Source organism: Trifolium pratense, linkage group LG4, assembly GCF_020283565.1.
Source record: "Trifolium pratense cultivar HEN17-A07 linkage group LG4, ARS_RC_1.1, whole genome shotgun sequence".
In the NCBI taxonomy this organism is placed as follows: Eukaryota; Viridiplantae; Streptophyta; class Magnoliopsida; order Fabales; family Fabaceae; genus Trifolium; species Trifolium pratense.
Window position 1 is genome coordinate 44387458 of NC_060062.1, and position 20811 is coordinate 44408268.

General features: G+C 34.1%; 2 protein-coding genes across 4 annotated transcripts; one reads left to right on the top strand and one right to left on the bottom strand.

Annotated features, from left to right (window-relative positions):
* Positions 1-227: 227 nt before the first annotated feature.
* LOC123923885 lies at positions 228-20388 on the bottom strand. Of its 3 annotated transcripts, none has more exons than XM_045976633.1 (8): positions 20222-20388; positions 18727-19223; positions 18199-18284; positions 5585-5663; positions 5467-5504; positions 981-1002; positions 727-848; positions 228-630 (listed from the first exon to the last, which is right to left on the bottom strand). In XM_045976633.1, exons 2-8 carry the CDS (start codon positions 19150-19152, stop codon positions 531-533), a joined length of 873 nt encoding a protein of 290 aa, XP_045832589.1. In that variant the 5' UTR covers positions 19153-19223; positions 20222-20388; the 3' UTR covers positions 228-530. The 3 variants fall into 3 exon arrangements, with proteins under 3 accessions (XP_045832589.1, XP_045832588.1, XP_045832587.1); XM_045976632.1 differs by lacking the exons at positions 228-630; positions 727-848; positions 981-1002; positions 5467-5504; positions 5585-5663 and adding exons at positions 15382-15770; positions 16338-16409; positions 16506-16627; positions 16760-16819; positions 16900-16978 and having other exon boundaries at positions 20235-20381; XM_045976631.1 differs by lacking the exons at positions 228-630; positions 727-848; positions 981-1002; positions 5467-5504; positions 5585-5663 and adding exons at positions 15382-15770; positions 16338-16409; positions 16506-16627; positions 16760-16819; positions 16900-16978 and having other exon boundaries at positions 20222-20380.
* LOC123923884 (subtilisin-like protease SBT4.3) lies at positions 7249-9943 on the top strand. The gene is made up of 2 exons (XM_045976630.1): positions 7249-7746; positions 8137-9943. Exons 1-2 carry the CDS (start codon positions 7275-7277, stop codon positions 9873-9875), a joined length of 2211 nt encoding a protein of 736 aa, XP_045832586.1. The 5' UTR covers positions 7249-7274; the 3' UTR covers positions 9876-9943.
* Positions 20389-20811: the final 423 nt, after the last annotated feature.

The window sequence follows — 20811 nt, forward strand, 5'->3', positions numbered from 1 at the left end:
AGTATATTCTACAATGATATTATAAGTCAGCAAGATGGCAATTATAAGCCATGATTTGATTAAGGATGGTTCGAATTTTTACAATCTGGGTACGCAACAATGAAAGTAGGAACAATAACAGTGTATTTGAGAAAACAAAACAGTGTAAGATCCCAATATTATTGCTTCTCGACACATATTTGAACGAGACCATTCAAATATTTTATTTAAGATAGAATGATGTAAATCGTGGAAAATAGTGGCTTGATCAAATTCTGCTACACAATAGTGCTATATCGCTGCTACAGCCGCTATTTGACAAAAATTTGTATTAAATAATGTATCGCGGAACAATTATGTTTCGTTCAAATTCTGCTACGCTATAGAGCGCTATAGTTGCTATTTAACACTGATAGCAAACACATTTTATTTAGTATAGCAAACATGTGGACTAGGAGAGAAGGATAGGCTAGAAGAGACGAGCTCAAAAACTCAAACGTGCGGACGCGAGTGGAGTGAGTAAGCAGTCTTTAAAACAAAATAGTAGTTAACTAAATGAACAGAGCTAGTGGATCATACTCAGAACTTATCTGGGTCAACGCATTTATCAAAACATCTAGAATCAATGGTTCATTAGTTCCAATATCCACCCTGTAATATCACAAGAAGAAATTATTAGAATTTGCATTTCATATTACATTAATATGTACAACAAAGCATTAAAGGAATATGCAATTAGTGCTGCACCATATTCGAGCCAAGTTGTCTTGAACCTCAAGATCCCCAATGTTGTAAAATGTAGTTGGTGTTACATTCGCTCCCTGAATATAATCATAACTTGGTCGTTTTTCAAATGGAGACTGTGACAACTGTCAAAATCATGCCAGTTCTATAAGCAATATAATCATGTTTGAAAAAATTCACTATAAATATTAAGTAAAAATGAGAGAGAAAGAAATTTTGGTTTCCAATTTCTATGGCAGAAGAGAAAAACAACTTACTTGCATGTTCATGGCGTTGCATCTGTTAAACTATTCTAAGAGAAAAAGGAGGCTAGGGTTTTCCATTATAATGAACCAAAAAGTCATGTAGAATAATAGATACAATAGAGTATATAAACTAGTAATTATATTATCTAACATCTCCCCTCAAACTCACGATGTGTTAACATGAAGCATCGAGAGTTTGTCAATTAAGAAACGAAAACGCTTAGTAGAATGCGTCTTCGTGAACAAATCAGCAATCTGCAAGGAGGAAGAAATAAACGGCAAAGTAATGGTACCATGTTGAAGATGGTGACGTGTGAAGTGACAATCAATCTCAATGTGTTTGGTACGTTCATGAAATACAGAGTTGTGCGCAATTTGAATGGCACTCTTGTTATCACAGTACATAGGGGTTGGTTCAGAAAGAGGCACACCCATATCACAAAGTAACCAACGCAACCAAACTATTTCAGTAGTGGTAGATGCCATAGCACGATACTCAGCTTCTGTATCCAACGTAACCAACGCAACCCATATCACAAACTAACCAACGCAACCAAACTATTTCAGTAGTGGTAGATGCCATAGCACGATACTCAGCTTCTGTAGAAGAGCGGGAAACGATGTCTTGTTTCTTACTCTTCCAAGAGATGAGAGAATCTCCAAGAAAAATACAAAAGCCTGTGGTAGACTTACGGTCAGTAGGATTACCAGCCCAATCAGCATCAGAGTAAGCACGTAACTCTAAGGAAGAGGATGACGGAAACAAAAGACTATGAAATTGAGTTCCCCGAAGATAACAGAGAATACGAAGCACAGCTGCCCAATGTATTGTAGTGGGAGAAACAACAAACTGACTAACGACATGCACTGCATAAGCAATATCAGGTCTAGTAATAGTAAGGTAGACCAAGCTTCCAACCAAAGTACGGTACAAAGTAGGATCCGGTAGAGGAATCCCATCAGAGGGAACATATTTCACATTCAACTCTAAAGGACTATCTACTGCTCGAGTATCAGAGAGACGTGCTTGCTCAAGAATGTTTGCAATGTACTTGGATTGAGATAAGAGATAACCCTTAGGAGAATAGGCAACTTCAATCCCTAAGAAGTAGCGAAGAGGGCCTAAATCTTTCATCTCAAATCTTTTAGCTAACTGTAATTTCAACTCATTAATTCCATCAACATCATCACCTGTAATAATCATATCATCAACATATAAAGAGAGTATAATACGACCATGATAAGTTGTCCTAACAAATAAAGCAGAATCGTGATCACTAGAGCAGAATCCAAGAGATCTAATCACAGTAGAGAACTTCTCATACCAAGCTCTTGGAGCTTGTTTCAAACCATATAGAGCTTTTTTTAACTTACATAATTCACCCTGATTATGAGAAACACCTGATGGAGGTACCATATAAACTTCCTCCTGAAGATCACCATTTAAAAACGCATTTTTAACATCCATTTGAGAAATATCCCACTGACGAACAGATGCAACAGCAATAAGAGTGCGAATAGTGGTCATTTTGGCCACAGGAGCAAATGTTTCTTCATAATCCATACCATATTGTTGAGAGAATCCCTTAGCCACAAGACGAGCTTTGTAACGCTCAACTGACCCATCAAACTTAGTTTTAATCTTGTATACCCAACGAGACCCAATTGCACGTTTTCCTGGTGGAAGAGGTACTATGTCCCAAGTATTTGTCTTGTGCAAAGCTGCAAGTTCCTCAGCCATAGCCTTTTGCCAAAGAGGATCAAGAATAACTTCTTTATAGGACGAAGGCTCAGACAAACTATGAACAGAGGTAAGAAAAGAAGCAAAAGAAGCAGAATAAATTGAATAAACAAAATCAGGCAATTGAGTAGACTTACGATCACGAGAAGGATAACGAGGAGGAGGTGGTGGTGTTGGTGGTGGAGGTGGTGCAGTAGGAACAACAGTCAGAGGAGGTTGTTGAGTAGTTGATGGGACAAAAGGGGCATATGTATCTGGAGTAGCACTAGTATCATCCCTGCAGTTCTCAAAATTACAGTCAGCAGAAATATCATTATCGACACCGAAAGGATCAATATTCGTTAGTTCAGACAAGCTAGGAGTATGTGTATCAGACGAAAGAGAGAAAAATGGTATGTGCTCAAGAAACACAATATGACGAGAAGCATACAATTTTTTACTTGAAGGGTCATAACAACGATAACCCTTTTGACCATCCCCGTAGCCAAGAAAAACACATATCACAGAACGAGGAGACATTTTATTTCGTTCTACTTGTGGGAGAAGAACAAAACAGGTAGAACCAAATACCTTCAAAGAAGAATAATCAGGACTAGAACCATACAATTTTTCAAAGGGAGACAAACCTGAGGTGACCGACGACGGAATCCTATTAATAGCATGTACAGCTGTGAGAATCGCTTCACCCCAAAACTCAGTTGGAACAGAAGCAGACAACAAAAGAGAACGAGCAGTTTCAACAATATGACGATGTTTTCTTTCGGCAACGCCATTTTGCTGAGGAGTATCAGTACATGAGGTCTGGTGAATTGTACCATCATAAGCAAGCAACTCAGAGAATTTATTAGAAGTATACTCACCACCTTGATCACAACGGAAACACTTTATAACAGGATTATGTTGAGTTTTAACCATAGCACGAAACTTTTGATATATGCCGAAAAACTCAGAACAATTTTTCATTAGATAAACCCAACAATAACGAGTATGATCATCAATAAAAGAGACATAATATCTAGAACCACCTTTGGTAAGGACCGGTGATGGACCCCATACATCAGAATGAACTAAATCAAAAGGTGCTTTGGACATAGAAGTACTTTTATTAAACGGCAAAGCAGAAAATTTAGCAAGTTTGCAGCCGCAACAATCAGAAATTTCACTAATTTGCAATTTTCCCAAAGCTCCAGTAGAGGCCAAGTATTTTAATCTAGATGCAGAAACATGACCAAGACGAGAATGCCACAAATAAAAGTTAGAAGATGATAAATTCAAACGAAAAGATGATAAATCAATGGAAGTAGAAGTTGAGGCTGCAGTATTTGGAACTCTAAGCTCATCCAGAACATAGAGTCCCCCATGTCTACGACCTTTCCCAATCAACCTCCCTGAATGTTGATCCTGCACATGACAATGAGTAGAAGAAAACGTAACAGAGTATCCAGAATCACATAACTGACTAACAGAAACAAGACTCAAAGTAAGATTAGGAATATAATAAACATCAGAAAGAGACAAATTAGATGTGGACACTGATCCAATTCCTGCTAATGGCATAGGAGTGCCATCGGCAGTCATAACTGAGATGGATGATGTAGAATTTAAAGACAAAAAAGACTTACGATCATATGACATATGATGTGATGCTCCAGAATCAAGGATCCATATCGAGGAAATACTTGAATAATCAGAAGGGGTCAAACCTTTAATAGAGGAGACAGACGTTGCATGTGGCTGGGTGGCGAGAAACTTTTGGAACTGTGCAGCAAGATCAAACACTCTTGAAGTAGTCTTATGTGGATATACATGATCAATACCAATGCCAACAGGAAGAGGAGCAACCAAAGACATTGCCATATTATCAAACAATCAAATGAACCAACAAACAATTATTTCAATCGTAGAAATCCAACCAATCACCAACAATGCCAAAACAATAGAGCCAACCAATAAGGAATTCAATCAACAATATACCAACCAACCAATTAGATATTCAAATTGCTTCTCAATAGAAATATCACAAAGAATTCAAGTAAAAGCGAACAGTCACTTAATCAATAGTTGTTAACTACCATCATAACAGTTGTTCAACTTCAACAAAGACACATCAACATTCAACACAATACTACTACAAAATAACAAAGAGGGTTTTGAATTTTGATTATTTGCCACCACGTGTGTTTGAAGATCGTTGTTGTTGATGACAAATATTAGTGAAATCAGAATTGAGATCAGAATAAAGAGAAGCAACCTTCTAAACAATAACAAATCAAATCACAAATTGCAACAGACTAAAATACCACACGGTATTATATCAGCATCACATTCGTTCTAAATCAAACAAACCAGCTTGCAAATTTCCAATATATATATACCTCTTCCCCTTTCTTAAAGGCAAACGAAACCAACAAAAAAAGCTACAAGTCCTAAAATTTACCGCAACGGAAAAATCACCACTAGAGAGATCAAAAGCACAGCAGCAAGAACTCAACCAAATTTATTCTCATCAGATTTTCGGCAACAAATATATTCCCAATTTTTGTTGGGAACTCGACAGCGACGGAATGTTCAATGCGGATCGAACCTTGCTCTAGATACCATGTTAAACTATTCTAAGAGAAAAAGGAGGCTAGGGTTTTCCATTATAATGAACCAAAAAGTCATGTAGAATAATAGATACAATAGAGTATATAAACTAGTAATTATAAAAGACTAAACTACCCTTACAATAATAATATAATTATTATCTAACAGCATCCTCCAAGACGTCCTACAATGTGCCATGCTCGAATAGCCTACAAAGACCAAAATTTCCTAATAGTGTGCATTGTGGAGGATGTACGACAAAATAGAGTGATAGGATGAATTTACTTGCATCACAAATTAAGGAGACGTCTTTTTCCAATGGAGCATTGTAAAATTCAAACCATATATATGAGTTTGAAAAATCAAATCTGGAAATGCCAGCATTAGGGGTAAGAAACACAGAATATATTTTTGATAGAAAAGTAAATAGAACATTTAATCATTGCAGCATGTGGAACATGGACATGCACTGATCTCCCGCAACTGCGATCGGGAGGGGAATGAAATCACTTGATGCCAGAACTGACCCCCGAACCAGATTAAACTGGTGCTGAAAACCAAAAAAAAAATTGAACAATTAATTAGAGGTAACTGTTTTCGAACGAATGTCGTAGAGTGCTAATATTTTCCCTATTCTCGAACTCAAAATATGATTTCAAATATTGTTTTTCCATTTTAAAGGATTTTTCCGACGTTTTCTCTATTTTAATAAATTTTGGTGGCGACTTCATTGCTTTTTAGGATATACATGTTGTGTTAATAGTAATTTCATATATTGTTTAACTTAATTAGGGTAAATAGATTTTTACCCACTGCAAAGTAGGCGAAATTTGGTTTATCCTTGCAAACAAAAATTGGACTACCCCTGTATTGTGAAGATTTTCTGGTTTACCCCTCATGGAAAATGTTGACCTAAGATTCCACAAAATGATGAATCTTAAGTCAACATTTTCCATGAGGGGGTAAACTTGAGAATCTTCACATTACAAGGGTAAACCAAAACTCGTCTACTTTACAAGGGGTAAAAACTTATTTACGCACTTAATTATTAGGATGATTATGATTTTGTTTTTCAATAGTGCCTAAATTTGTTAACCCGACGGATAATCTGGTCCGCCCTGGGTGTAAGTTAGCAACTTCTTTATGTAATTGCTATAATGCTCACTATTTTTAGAAGGTGTGTTAACAAATGATAATTAAAATGGTTAAATAACATTTAAGGTGAATGTTCTTAATGTACACTCACTAATATTTATGGAGGTGTGTCTTACCGACATCCACCTTAATGTGTATTTAACCATTTTTAGTAACAAATTGATTTTTAAGTTTATTGAATAATTGATCTGGCATATATTATGTACCACATACATAAGTTATTCAATAAACTTAAAAAGTAGATTTTTTTTCTTATAATAAAGAACAGAGAAAATATTTAATAAACCATTTTTAGTTATTATAACTTTATACTAATATAGTTTTAATATTATTTCGGTAAAAAAACAATTATGTAAACTGTTTTTTTTTTTTATTTTATAAATTGAATGTATTTCCATTTATATTTATAGTAACTTATATTTTTTTTTTTACTCAAATTTATAGTAACTTATTTAGAGAGTTTAATTCATGATTTTGTTTTAAAGATGAACTTTTGACCAAATTACTTCGATTGAATATATGATTTTTTCTTTACTTAGGTTCATTGAATATATGATTTTTTTCTTTATTTATATTGGATACTCCCCCGGTCCTTTTTATAAGAGACATTTTATCTTTTTAAATTTATTGAATAATTAATGTATCTGATATACAATATAGACTAAATACATTAAATATTTAATGAATCTAAAAAAATAAAGTGTCTCTAATAAAAAAGATCGGATATAATATATGATATAGTATATGGTCTTGTTTTTTTGTTATATATAGGTGAACATATATTGCTTCAGTATGAGCTAACTATTCAGTATTTCACAAAAACAATGTCTAAGCATAATGTTCTTTTATTATTCTTTGTGTTTGTGGTTTTGTCATCAACAATTTTTTTAGTGTGTGATGGCACTGAAATGGATGATGAAAGCAGTAAACTTTACATCGTATATATGGGCTCACTTCCTACAGGAGCATCATATTTTTCAACCAACCATCATCTCAGTATCTTGCAACAAGTAATTGATGGCGACGATGTAGAAAATCGTTTAGTTCGAAGTTACAAGAGGAGTTTTAATGGTTTTGCTGCCATACTCAACGATCAACAAAGGGAAAAACTTCTTAGCATGAGAGGTGTGCTATCTGTTTTTCCAAGCCAAAATTATCACCTACAAACTACAAGATCATGGGACTTCCTTGGATTTCCTCGATCAATCGAAAGAGATCAAACCATCGAGAGCGATTTGGTGATTGGAGTCATAGACAGCGGAATATGGCCAGAAGCTGAAAGTTTCAATGACAAAGGTATGCATGTTAATGTTATTAGTCTTAGTCATAATATCATAGTTGAATTATCATGCTTTATTATTCATAGGTACGAAATATCAGTCCCTCTTAAAATGATACATAGTCAATTAATTAAAAATAATTTGTGATGAATATACTAATTAACTTTCTCTTTTACGTCAAATTATTTATAAATGATGTTTTTCTAAACGTAAAATATTTTTTTTCAATTGTAAACTTTCATATATTATATAGTTAGCATTGTTAGTAATTATTTATATAAGCTTTCATGAGTATCTAAAAAAATTGAAGCAGTATTATTGTTCATTTTGTAGGAAGAAAATGCAACATCTATATATGTTGAGTGTATTGATTTGTTAAAGTGATTTGTTTTCTATGATCGATTAGGTTTTGGTCCGATTCCAAAAAAGTGGAAGGGAGTTTGCGCAGGTGGTGGTAACTTCAGTTGCAACAACAAGATCATTGGTGCACGATTTTACACCGATGAAGAAAAGACTGCAAGAGATTTTGGTGGTCATGGAACCCACACAGCATCAACAACAAGTGGAAGAGAGGTGAAAGATGCAAGCTTTTATGGTCTTGCAAAAGGCACTGCGAGAGGTGGAGTTCCGTCTTCGAGGATTTCTGTATACAAAGTATGCAAAGGAGATGGTACTTGCAGTAGCAAAGATATTTTAGGTGCATTTGATGATGCAATTGCTGATGGAGTTGACATCCTCACAATCTCAATTGGGAGCCCCTTTGCCGTTGAATTTTTGAAAGATCCTATTGCCATTGGTTCTTTTCATGCCATGGAGAAAGGGATACTCACAGCACACGCAGCGGGAAATTATGGTCCCAGGCCAAGTAGTGTTTCTAGTAATGCACCTTGGTTATTTAGTGTTGCTGCAAGTTCCATTGATCGTCAATTTATTGATAAGGTCATTCTTGGAAATGGAAAGACATTTATTGGTAAGTCAATTAATACTATCCCCTCAAATGGAAGAAAACTTCCAATAGCTGTGCATAATGCTAAATCTTGCCAAGTTGCAAATGTAACTCCTGAAATATGTGGTTGTATGGACCAAAATATGGTAAGGGGTAAGCTTGTTTTGTGTGGACAACCAGGGGGTGAAGTATTGGCTTATATGAATGGTGCAATTGGTTCAATCGTTCAAGTTCCAAAATCTCAAAATGAACTTGCTGTGGTCACTGCAAAACCTTCACTTAACATGGATCCAGAAAACTATGCTCATGTTAAATCTTACACAAATTCCACTAAATACCCTGTAGCTGAAATTTTGAAGAGTGAAGAAACTCTCCATGACAACAATGCTCCTAGAATTCCCTTTTTCTCTTCACGTGGTCCAAATTCTTTGGTTCCAGAAATTATGAAACCAGATATAAGTGCCCCGGGATCGGATATCTTGGCTGCATTTTCACCTGTAGCATCACCCACAGGGGATCCGGATGACAAAAGAAGCGTCAAATACAACATAATATCTGGAACTTCTATGGCATGTCCTCATGTTGCTGGAGTTGCTGCATATGTGAAATCATTTCATCCAAATTGGTCACCTGCAGCTATCAAATCTGCCATTATGACCACAGCGAAACCAATAAATGGTACTTATAATGATATGGCAGGTGAGTTTGCTTACGGATCGGGGAATATCAATCCACATCAAGCTGTTCACCCTGGACTTGTTTATGACATCACTAAGCAAGATTACGTGCAAATGCTTTGTAATTATGGTTATGATGCTTACAAAATAAAGAAGATCAGTGGAGATAATTCAAGTTGCCATGGAGCTTCCAACATATCATTTCTGAAAGATCTAAATTATCCTTCACTGGTGATTCCTATTGAGCCTGGTAAACGATTCAATGTCAAGATTCATAGAACAGTTACAAATGTTGGCGCTCGCAACTCCACCTACAGGGCTACTATCATACCAATTCAAAATATCAAGATTAGTGTGAAACCAAATGTTCTCTCATTCAGATCATTAAACGAGAAACAATCATTTGTTGTCACTGTTGTTGGGAGAGCAATATCAAATCAAACTGCGATTTCATCCTCGCTTGTTTGGTCAGATGGCACCCACCATGTGAAGAGCCCAATCATTGTGCAAAAATCAACATGAACTATGTTATTGTTATATTATTATTATAACAACTAAATTAATATATGATTATTGAGTGATCCACTAAATTATAGTACTTTGCATCTCTATATATAGTTGTTTTTGTTCATGCTGATTTTCATAATAATCTAAAATTTAATACTCGTAAAACAAAAAAAGAAAGCTAAATGATAGTTTTAATTGCAGAAAGAAACCATGAGAGAGTTGATTAAGCCCTATAACCATATAAATCTATATGACAGCAAAGTGTCTACTATGTACAATAAATAGAAATCTTAAATAGATCATTCCAAATATTTGTAACATATCACATATATTTTGGCAAGTAATCATGAACAAAATATATATCAACTAAACTGCAGAGAGGCATTCGTCAAGGGGACCTGATATCTCCGTATTTGTTTGTTTTGTGTACGGATAAACTTTCGCATCTCATCCTTCAAGCAGTTGCTGATAGTAAGTGGAAAGGTATTAAGGCAGGAAGAAGTGGCCCCCCGTAGTGTCGCATCTCATGTTTGCAGATGATCTCTTATTGTTTGGTGAAGCTAATGAAAACAGATGAAGTGTGTGATAGACACTTTAAACCAATTTTGTAATATGTCCGGTCCGGTCAAGAGGTAAGCATTGATAGAGCGAGTATTCTTTTCTCTAAAAATGTTGAAAGGAGTATGCGGATGAAATTACTTCAAATTTCAGGTTTTCAAGTCAGTACAAAGCTTTCGAGTAATGCACAGTAGGTTACTTACTAATTCCATTAAGAATGTTATGAGAATTGGTCATGCTATGTGTTCTCATTCTAGTGATGTGGAGGAAACATCGCTTCATGCATTGCGAGACTGTCCAATCGCAAAGGAATTGCGAGACTATTAATGCCTATTTTTTTCTCTTTTCTTTCTCTCTCTTCACTCACTCCCTCTCTCTAATCTCACACTCTCTTCTCCTCTTTCTCTCAAATTTGGTTGAAAAACACAATAAAAAACAAAACAGTAAATAAAAGAGAACAAAAAAAAAAAATAAAGTACAAAAAGACAGAAATTTAAAAAGAAACAAGAGGTAATAGAACAAAATTATTTTTTCGAGTTTTGATATGTTTGTTTCGATTTCGTTGTTTGGGATTTGATTTGTGTTTAAAAACGGTAAATAATGTTTAGAAGGGATTTGGGGTTGATTTGAGTGTTTTTGTGGTTTGTTTTGGGTTCCTGCCGGATTCTTTTGGGCGGCGGTTTGCGAGATGGTCCGCCGCCAATGTTCTTGCTATTCATGATGAATATATGAATGTGTTCTTGAGAGAAAAAAAAGAAGAGAGCGTGAGATTATTAGAGAGAGAGTGAAGAGAGAGAGAGAGAAAGAAAAGAAAAAAAAAAATAGGTATTAGTTGCAACTTAATAAATTAGGAGAAAAATAAGGGAGAAAGATAAAAGAATGCATTAATTACCCCTTTCTTATCCTGTGCAATGTTGCAACTTAATGAATTGTTTCAACTGTGTTGAATGCTGAAGCATGGGACACGCGGCGCAAGTTTTGTGGTCCAACCATGGCGCGTGCCGCACACGCGCAGACAGGGCGTGTCGGCGAGAAAAAGTGCGCGGAGAGAGAAGCTGTTGAAGGACACGTGGGGAGCTGAAATTGGTCGTTCGAATTTTTATTTCATCCATACTTTGAACTCAATTATTTCATTGCAAATTATTTTTTTTATTTTTTTACCAAAATTCATGATTTATTTTTGTCTATAAATAGAGACTTGGTTTATTTGATTTGGACACGAAAAAAAAACCAATTTTTTCATTACTTGTGTGTGTATTGCATTTTAAATTACTTGTATCGTACTAATTACGTTACTTGTGTGTTATATTTTAAATTAAGTTAAGATGTTTTGTATCGTATAAATTATTTAAATAAATTTTGTTTTTATTACAAAAAACTGAAAAAAAAAATTGTTAAGTGTTTATTATTTTAATTTAATTTTAATCGATAATTGTAATTTTATGTAATCATAAAAATATAAATATAAATTTAAATAAGAATATGAAATAAAAAATAGTGAGGTAGAGTGTTGAATGAAAAACTATTGGAGAGGGTAAAAGTTGAAGGACAAAACTTACATGCATTTCCATACATGCATTTCTTACTTTTCCACTCACAAAGAGGTGGTTATTTGTGTTTTTTCATTTTGAAAAAATAAAAGAAAATTAATTTTAATAAAAAAAACTACCTCTTTGTGAGAGGAAAAGTAAGAAATGCATGTATGAAAATGCATGTAAGTTTTGTCCAAAGTTGAATGAGTGTTGAAACTTGAATGAGTAGGTGGAAGAAAGAGAAAATAACGTGAAGTGTTGGGAGTTGAAAAAAATGGTGTTGAAAGTTAAAACCATTGTACATGGTATGTGATCTGGTTTAATATTTTTTTAAGGTTTTTCTAACTTGTGCAACATTGCACACGATAAGAAATGGGTAATTAATGCTTCTTTTCTCTCTCTCTCTCTCTTATTTTTCTCCTAATTTATTTTTTTCTCCTAATTTATTAAGTAATAACTATTAATGTTTTTCTTTTCTTTCTCTCTCTTCACTCACTCCCTCTCTCTAATCTCACGCTCTCTTCTCCTCTTTCTTTCAAATTTGGTTGAGAAACATAATAAAAAACAAAACAGTAAATAAAAGAGAACAAAAAAAAAAGAACAAAAAGACAGAAATTTAAAAAGAAACAAGAGGTAATAGAACAAAATTATTTTTTTGGGTTTTGATATGTTTGTTTCGATTTCGTTGTTTGGGATTTGATTTGTGTTTAAAAACGGTAAATAAGTGTTTAGAAGGGATTTGGGGTTGATTTGAGTGTTTTTGTGGTTTGTTTTGGGTTCCTGCCAGATTCTTTTGGGCGGCGGTTTGCGAGATCCCGCCGGAATCTAGTCCAGGTGGTGGTCCGCCGCCAATGTTCTTGCTATTCATGAGGAATACATGAATGTGTTCTTGAGAGAAAAAAAAGAAGAGAGCGTGAGATTATTAGAGAGAGAGTGAAGAGAGAGAGAGAGAAAGAAAAGAAAAAAAAAATAGGTATTAGTTGCAACTTAATAAATTAGGAGAAAAATAAGGGAGAAAGATAAAAGAATGCATTAATTACCCCTTTCTTATCCTGTGCAATGTTGCAACTTAATGAATTGTTTCAACTGTGTTGAATGCTGAAGCATGGGACACGCGGCGCAAGTTTTGTGGTCCAACCATGGCGCGTGCCGCACACGCGCAGACAGGGCGTGTCGGCGAGAAAAAGTGCGCGGAGAGAGAAGCTGTTGAAGGACACGTGGGGAGCTGAAATTGGTCGTTCGAATTTTTATTTCATCCATACTTTGAACTCAATTATTTCATTGCAAATTATTTTTTTTATTTTTTTACCAAAATTCATGATTTATTTTTGTCTATAAATAGAGACTTGGTTTATTTGATTTGGACACGAAAAAAAAACCAATTTTTTCATTACTTGTGTGTGTATTGCATTTTAAATTACTTGTATCGTACTAATTACATTACTTGTGTGCTATATTTTAAATTAAGTTAAGATGTTTTGTATCGTATAAATTATTTAAATAAATTTTGTTTTTATTACAAAAAACTGAAAAAAAAATTGTTAAGTGTTTATTATTTTAATTTAATTTTAATCGATAATTGTAATTTTATGTAATCATAAAAATATAAATATAAATTTAAATAAGAATATGAAATAAAAAATAGTGAGGTAGAGTGTTGAATGAAAAACTATTGGAGAGGGTAAAAGTTGAAGGACAAAACTTACATGCATTTCCATACATGCATTTCTTACTTTTCCACTCACAAAGAGGTGGTTATTTGTGTTTTTTCATTTTGAAAAAATAAAAGAAAATTAATTTTAATAAAAAAAACTACCTCTTTGTGAGAGGAAAAGTAAGAAATGCATGTATGAAAATGCATGTAAGTTTTGTCCAAAGTTGAATGAGTGTTGAAACTTGAATGAGTAGGTGGAAGAAAGAGAAAATAACGTGAAGTGTTGGGAGTTGAAAAAAATGGTGTTGAAAGTTAAAACCATTGTACATGGTATGTGATCTGGTTTAATATTTTTTTAAGGTTTTTCTAACTTGTGCAACATTGCACACGATAAGAAATGGGTAATTAATGCTTCTTTTCTCTCTCTCTCTCTCTTATTTTTCTCCTAATTTATTTTTTTCTCCTAATTTATTAAGTAATAACTATTAATGTTTTTCTTTTCTTTCTCTCTCTTCACTCACTCCCTCTCTCTAATCTCACGCTCTCTTCTCCTCTTTCTTTCAAATTTGGTTGAGAAACACAATAAAAAACAAAACAGTAAATAAAAGAGAACAAAAAAAAAAGAACAAAAAGACAGAAATTTAAAAAGAAACAAGAGGTAATAGAACAAAATTATTTTTTTGGGTTTTGATATGTTTGTTTCGATTTCGTTGTTTGGGATTTGATTTGTGTTTAAAAACGGTAAATAAGTGTTTAGAAGGGATTTGGGGTTGATTTGAGTGTTTTTGTGGTTTGTTTTGGGTTCCTGCCAGATTCTTTTGGGCGGCGGTTTGCGAGATCCCGCCGGAATCTAGTCCAGGTGGTGGTCCGCCGCCAATGTTCTTGCTATTCATGAGGAATACATGAATGTGTTCTTGAGAGAAAAAAAAGAAGAGAGCGTGAGATTATTAGAGAGAGAGAGTGAAGAGAGAGAGAGAAAGAAAAGAAGAAAAAAATAGGCATTAGTTGCAACTTAATAAATTAGGAGAAAAATAAGGGAGAAAGATAAAAGAATGCATTAATTACCCCTTTCTTATCCTGTGCAATGTTGCACAGGTTAGAAAAACCCTTTTTTTAATTAATGAAATGAAATTCACATAATTACCCTTCTATTTAAAATTGGTTTGAGTAGTGACAAGGGTATTTGTTGTTCAAATAAAAAGGTGCACCTTGCTAATTTAGACCTTCATGTTTTTAGGTGGGTTTAAATGAATTTTAAAAAATTACTTTATGTTATTCAATGAAATTTTATAGAATTATGTACTACAAGAAGTGAAGGAACACACTTTATCATTCTCTTTCTAAGACTCTTTTAATATTATATAAAATTCATGCAATTCATACCATTTTTAAAGGTGTAATTGCATATTTAGTCTTTTGCATTTATTTTAAGTTTTAATTTAGTTTCTTACGTTTAAAAAGTTTTAAGTTGGTCCCCTACATTATTGATGTCAACATAAGTTCTTCATTTTTGTTAAATTTTGAGTTAATTTTGTCTAACTTTCCGTTAAATTTTGAATTAACTTCGTCTTAAACTTTCACGTAGTACCTCCTAAATTGTGTGCATCTACAAATAAGTTAGCCACATGAACAATTTAAATAGAAATTTGACTAAAAAAACTAACTCGAAACTTTTTAAACGCAAGAGAACAAATTGAAACGTATAATAAATATAAGTAACCAAATGCAATTAATTATTTTTTAAATAAGTCACACATAAACTGATAGGACCCACATGTGAATAAAAGAGCTTATGTTGAAATGGGTGTTAAAATGAGTGTTGCAAACACTTTTCAAAATTTAATTTCATCCTCTATATATCTACTCACTCCTCATAGCTTGTTCATGGAATTTGTTGCTAATGTTATTGGTCAAATGATTTACTATTTGAGTTAATAGACACATGCTTACAACTTTGGTTATTGTTCAGTTCGGTTTTCTGCCTGAATTGAACCATGAACAGTCCTACCAAAAGAGATACATATCATGATTTTCTCTTCATATGACTATGCCTAGACAATTAGTTAGACCTTGTGAACACCATAACCAGTATCCTCTGATGTTAAATCCTCATTCCAGTTCTCAAATTCTTCTCCACCAAACACTAGTTGCTTGATTCCAACAAAGCTATCAAAAACAAAGAGCCAAATCAATTAATGGAATTAAAAGAAATATGTAGTGAGAAAGAAAAGGAAGACTAAAACGTTTTATCTGATGCACAAAACATGAGTACTAAAGGAAGAACAAGCTAAAAAGCAAGTTACCCTCCCGCATAGGTAACACACGCAAATAGTGAGAGGCATGGACCTCAAAAGAAACATGAGACCATTCAAATATCTTATTTAAGATAGAATGATGTAAATCGCGGAAAATAGTGGCTTGATCAAATTCTACTACACAATAGTGCTATATCGCTGCTACAGCAGCTATTTGACAAAAATTTGTATTAAATAATGTATCGCGGAACAATTATGTTTTGTTCAAATTCTGCTACGCTATAGAGCGCTATAGTTGCTATTTAACCCTGATAGCAAACACATTTTATTTAGTATAGCAAACATGTGGACTAGGAGAGAAGGATAGGCTAGAAGAGACGAGCTCAAAAACTCAAATGTGCGGACGCGAGTGGAGTGAGTAAGCAGTCTTTAAAACAAAATAGTAGTTAACTAAATGAACAGAGCTAGTGGATCATACTCAGAACTTATCTGGGTCAACGCATTTATCAAAACATCTAGAATCAATGGTTCATTAGTTCCAATATCCACCCTGTAATATCACAAGAAGAAACTATTAGAATTTGCATTTCATATTACATTAATATGTACAACAAAGCATTAAAGGAATATGCAATTAGTGCTGCACCATATTCGAGCCAAGTTGTCTTGAACCTCAAGATCCCCAATGTTGTAAAATGTAGTTGGTGTTACATTCGCTCCCTGAATATAATCATAACTTGGTCGTTTTTCAAATGGAGACTGTGACAACTGTCAAAATCATGCCAGTTCTATAAGCAATACAATCATGTTTGAAAAAATTCACTATAAATATTAAGGAAAAATGAGAGAGAAAGAAATTTTGGTTTCCAATTTCTATGGCAGAAGAGAAAAACAACTTACTTGCATGTTCATGGCGTTGCATCCTCCAAGACGTCCTACAATGTGCCATGCTCGAATAGCCTACAAAGACCAAAATTTCCTAATAGTGTGCATCGTGGAGGATGTACGACAAAATAGAGTGATAGGATGAATTTACTTACATCACAAATTAAGGAGACGTCTTTTTCCAATGGAGCATTGTAAAATTCAAACCATATATATGAGTTTGAAAAATCAAATCTGGAAATGCCAGCATTAGGGGTAAGAAACACAGAATATATTTTTGATAGAAAAGTAAATAGAACATTTAATCATTGCAGCATGTGGAACATGGACAGGCACTTTGCGGACACAAATTAAAATGTTAAAAAAGAAATTGTTTTGGCTGGTTAACTGTATGTAACAGCAACACTTGAAATGAATAGCATCTCAATTAGATCCAAAATATATGATAGGAACCCGAATAAGAGAGAACGTGATAATAACGCATGTCTGAAGGAGCAGGATGTTGACCATAGTTATGGCCAACTTAAGCATCATGGCTGGTCTTTTAGCTACGAGACACCTGTTTGTGTTTTTGTAACCTTCATGACTACCATGTTCAGAATACCATCATGACCAAAATGTCCTCTTCTTGGAGCTTTGAAATTGAAAGGACAGTTGGTCCGAGACTAACCATGTTGACTGAAAGTTTGAGGAAACATAAGCTGAGGAAGAGCATGCAGTTGTTCGGTTGTTCCTGACTTGAACTAGAGAGGTGTCTTAATAAAGTTGTTACTTAGTTTCTGATTGTTTCTGCACCATCTTAACGGGAAAATATTCATCGGTTGAGGCCGGTTTACTCCTATTGATATAATTCGTCTTTCCTCTTTCCTAATCTACAACCCTACAATTCCAAAGGTAAAAATCCTAGCATTCTAGTTTCATTTCAAGTTATGCCCTGATCAAGGGAATAATCTGAAACTTCTTTCGATGCTTATTCCTATTCTATCCTTAAAAAATTGAAAAGGTAAGCCCAAGTAATCAATATATCACATATCTACCTTACATTATATGGACTATTGCTTATTACTATTTTCAATACTAGAGCTATACTATTGACTAAAAAACTGTCCTGATAAAAGGATATGAAGTAACAAATCAGAATAACGAAACATAATCATAACAGGAATTAGAACTCTAAACACCACTAACAATGTATTTATATCCTACTCCCTAGCTAGTGGGAAAAAGAATTTGAAAGAAAGTATATATTGACCAATCTCCTGGCTATATGAATTTACTGACTAATAATAATAATAATAATCAATTCCTCCGTTGTACATTTCTAAATTCTAGCGCACCAAATAGCAGATAAATGGAAACTTTATAGTAAGAAACACGCAACTACATAAGCACAAGCAACAGAAAACCGTATGGTTCAGTCACATACACACGCACGCGCACACGGTTGAACTTACTTATTAAATGACACTTTCATTGGTACTCCTGATCCCGTCTTTGTGTGCAGTATTTTGTTCCTATTCTTTCTTAGTCTCTCTTCCACCTGCAAATTAATCAAAGCTCATTTGATCTAATCTCGGCATCATAGCTGGAAAGTAATTTCTAAATTTTCAACAACTTGAAAGGTAACAAACATCACCCTTAAAACAATGGAAACAAAATAAAACCCCCTCATATGAAAATAGATTCCACTACTTGATGTATAAGACTATAAGTCATGAAACCGTTCAATCAACCGTAGGTCACGGTTCAATCGATTCAACCGTGGTTGAAGCGGATGACAAATAAATAAGTAAAAAAAAGTATTTAAAAAGTAAAAAATGAAAAAGAAAGAAAAAAACAATAGAATCAACCGTAGTTCAACTAGTTCAACCAAACTGCAGTGCAACCAAAGTCAAACCAACTGACAAATCGACCGATTTAGGGTTCAACTGGTTCCAATTTTTAAAACATTGCATGAAACATCAATAGATCGTGTTGCTTACTCTGGATCGTGCTTTCTGAGGATCATCAAGAAAACCATTAAGTATTTCAGCAAATTCTGGATTTCTATCAAAATCCTTCTCTTCTTCCCCACCTTTATACGGTCCTCCACCTGAATATCTTCTGCCATCAACTTCATCTACATCAAAAATATCCTTTGTTTCCATCCCTTGAGTTGAAAATCCACCATAATCATCATCCTCAATCACCTGATCTTCCTCAGTGATGTCTATATCAAAATCCAAACTGTTCGGATTTTCACTTCGTCCACTTGTAGCACTACATAAAAATGTTGATGTCTTGGCATTTCTCAGGAGTAGGAAAGGAGGAATAGAGGATTTGATTAAGTGATTATTTTGGGAAAAAGGTTTGGAGCATGTAATGGTTATGCAAGAAGGAAGAGGTGCAAAGGGGAGTGATATAATCATGAGTTGTATAGAAAAAGTGTATTATCTCTCAGTTGAGAAGTAAATTCAGATTCTGAACTCTATTTATTAATCTGCACCAAAAATCATAATGTTGCCACAAATGAATGAATATATAACACAAATCAACAACTACTACTACTAAGTAACTTGTATAACTCAGTTAGATAACATTAACCTAACCAAAATCATTGAATTTCAAGGTTCTTATTAGATCAACAAACACAACGAAGAATTTAAATAATTATCTACCCGACAATGTAAGTAAGTATTATACATACATTATGCTATCTAAAGTAAGTAGTTAGTATTTACTAGTAAACTTCGAAAATGAATGGTTGATATTTAACCACTCTAGATGTGCTATGCATATAATATCAACTTAATTTCTTCATCAATGACTAATATTCTCACTTTATAACCCACTTGGGTTGGTCTGGTGGTATTGGTTTGGGACCTGGGAGTGTGCTCCTCCTTAAGGTCTCAGGTTCGATTCTCTCTGGTGCCAATTTGGGTGGCCTAATTTAGCTTATTAAAAAAAATATATTCTCACTTTACTCTCTATAATTTGGTCATGGATAAGCATAGCCTACAAAATAGCCTTGAACGCCATTATTCACCTAAACATGGGGTTAGTGTTTATTTGTGACCGTTGTGGGTTACAAAATTATTGTTCAACTTCAGGGTCGTCTCAGACGAGCCTGAACCTGAACTCGTCTCAAACAATTTGAAGGCGTGTTCTATAATATTAAATATGGCGCACAAAAACTTAAAAAAGTCGTCCTCTATTTAAATTGTAAATAACATAAAAAATAGTGGTGTTCCAATCGATAACATCAAAATACAAGTTCAATTCAAGCTAATGTCTTTACCAGCCCTCTAACAACTTAAAAAGAGCATTCATTCTAACACTTTTTGAAACAAATTCATTCATAAACTCTCATGAATGGCTCTTGAAAACAGCTTATAAAAATAGCTTATACATAAGCCGCACTTATTATATGATAAGTGTTTATGCTAGAAATGCATAATTAAGCAGTTCATTCAAAGAAAGTCTAAATACTTCATATACCTTCTTCATATACCTTCTTTCACAATAGTTGCAGTTGCTCCAACAACAACACGAGAGAGAGAGAGAATAGGATGACTCTATAAGGATCAAGTTTTGTGAAAGCCAAAAGATACAGGATGGAAGCAGAGAGACAGAGATGACGTAAGGGAATGGATTGGGTCTATTTTTTGGCCCGTTTTTACCATTTTATGTTGGAGTATTTCTTTTTACGCCCCACATAGTTTACACCTTAAGGTTTGCGCCTTAAGTAGAGAATATCAATTTTTTTAATCTCAACTTCAACATTTGCACCCGTCACGCGCCCCTTAAATGAAAATATTATGAAAAAACACAATTCATTACTTAGAGTGCAAACTCACACAATACGCTAATTAGAAGGTGAACTCAGTTTTAACAAGTGAACCTCATAAAAATTTGGTCACCGTTCAAGACCATATTTTGATTCGCCATTGGAGCGGCTGTGACACAATATTAAACTTCTTGCTACTTAAGTAGCAAACTATTTTTTTCAACTTTTGCTATTTTCTCCACTCGCTGTCTAATAGGGGGGTGGGGGTGGTAAAACTGGACAAAAAAATAATTATCATATG

What these genes read in the sequence shown, in the direction of transcription:
- LOC123923884 (XM_045976630.1), top strand. Translation starts at nt 7,275, where the DNA reads ATGTCTAAGCATAATGTTCTTTTATTATTCTTTGTGTTTGTGGTTTTG. An exon ending in TGAAAGTTTCAATGACAAAG is followed by an intron (nt 7,747 to 8,136) that starts GTATGCATGTTA and finishes ATGATCGATTAG; the next exon opens with GTTTTGGTCCGATTCCAAAA.
- LOC123923885 (XM_045976632.1), bottom strand. Translation starts at nt 19,152, where the DNA reads ATGATTATATCACTCCCCTTTGCACCTCTTCCTTCTTGCATAACCATT. An exon ending in ATGAAAGTGTCATTTAATAA is followed by an intron (nt 16,979 to 18,198) that starts GTAAGTTCAACC and finishes TGGCATTTCCAG; the next exon opens with ATTTGATTTTTCAAACTCAT. An exon ending in GACAACTTGGCTCGAATATG is followed by an intron (nt 16,410 to 16,505) that starts GTGCAGCACTAA and finishes GTGATATTACAG; the next exon opens with GGTGGATATTGGAACTAATG.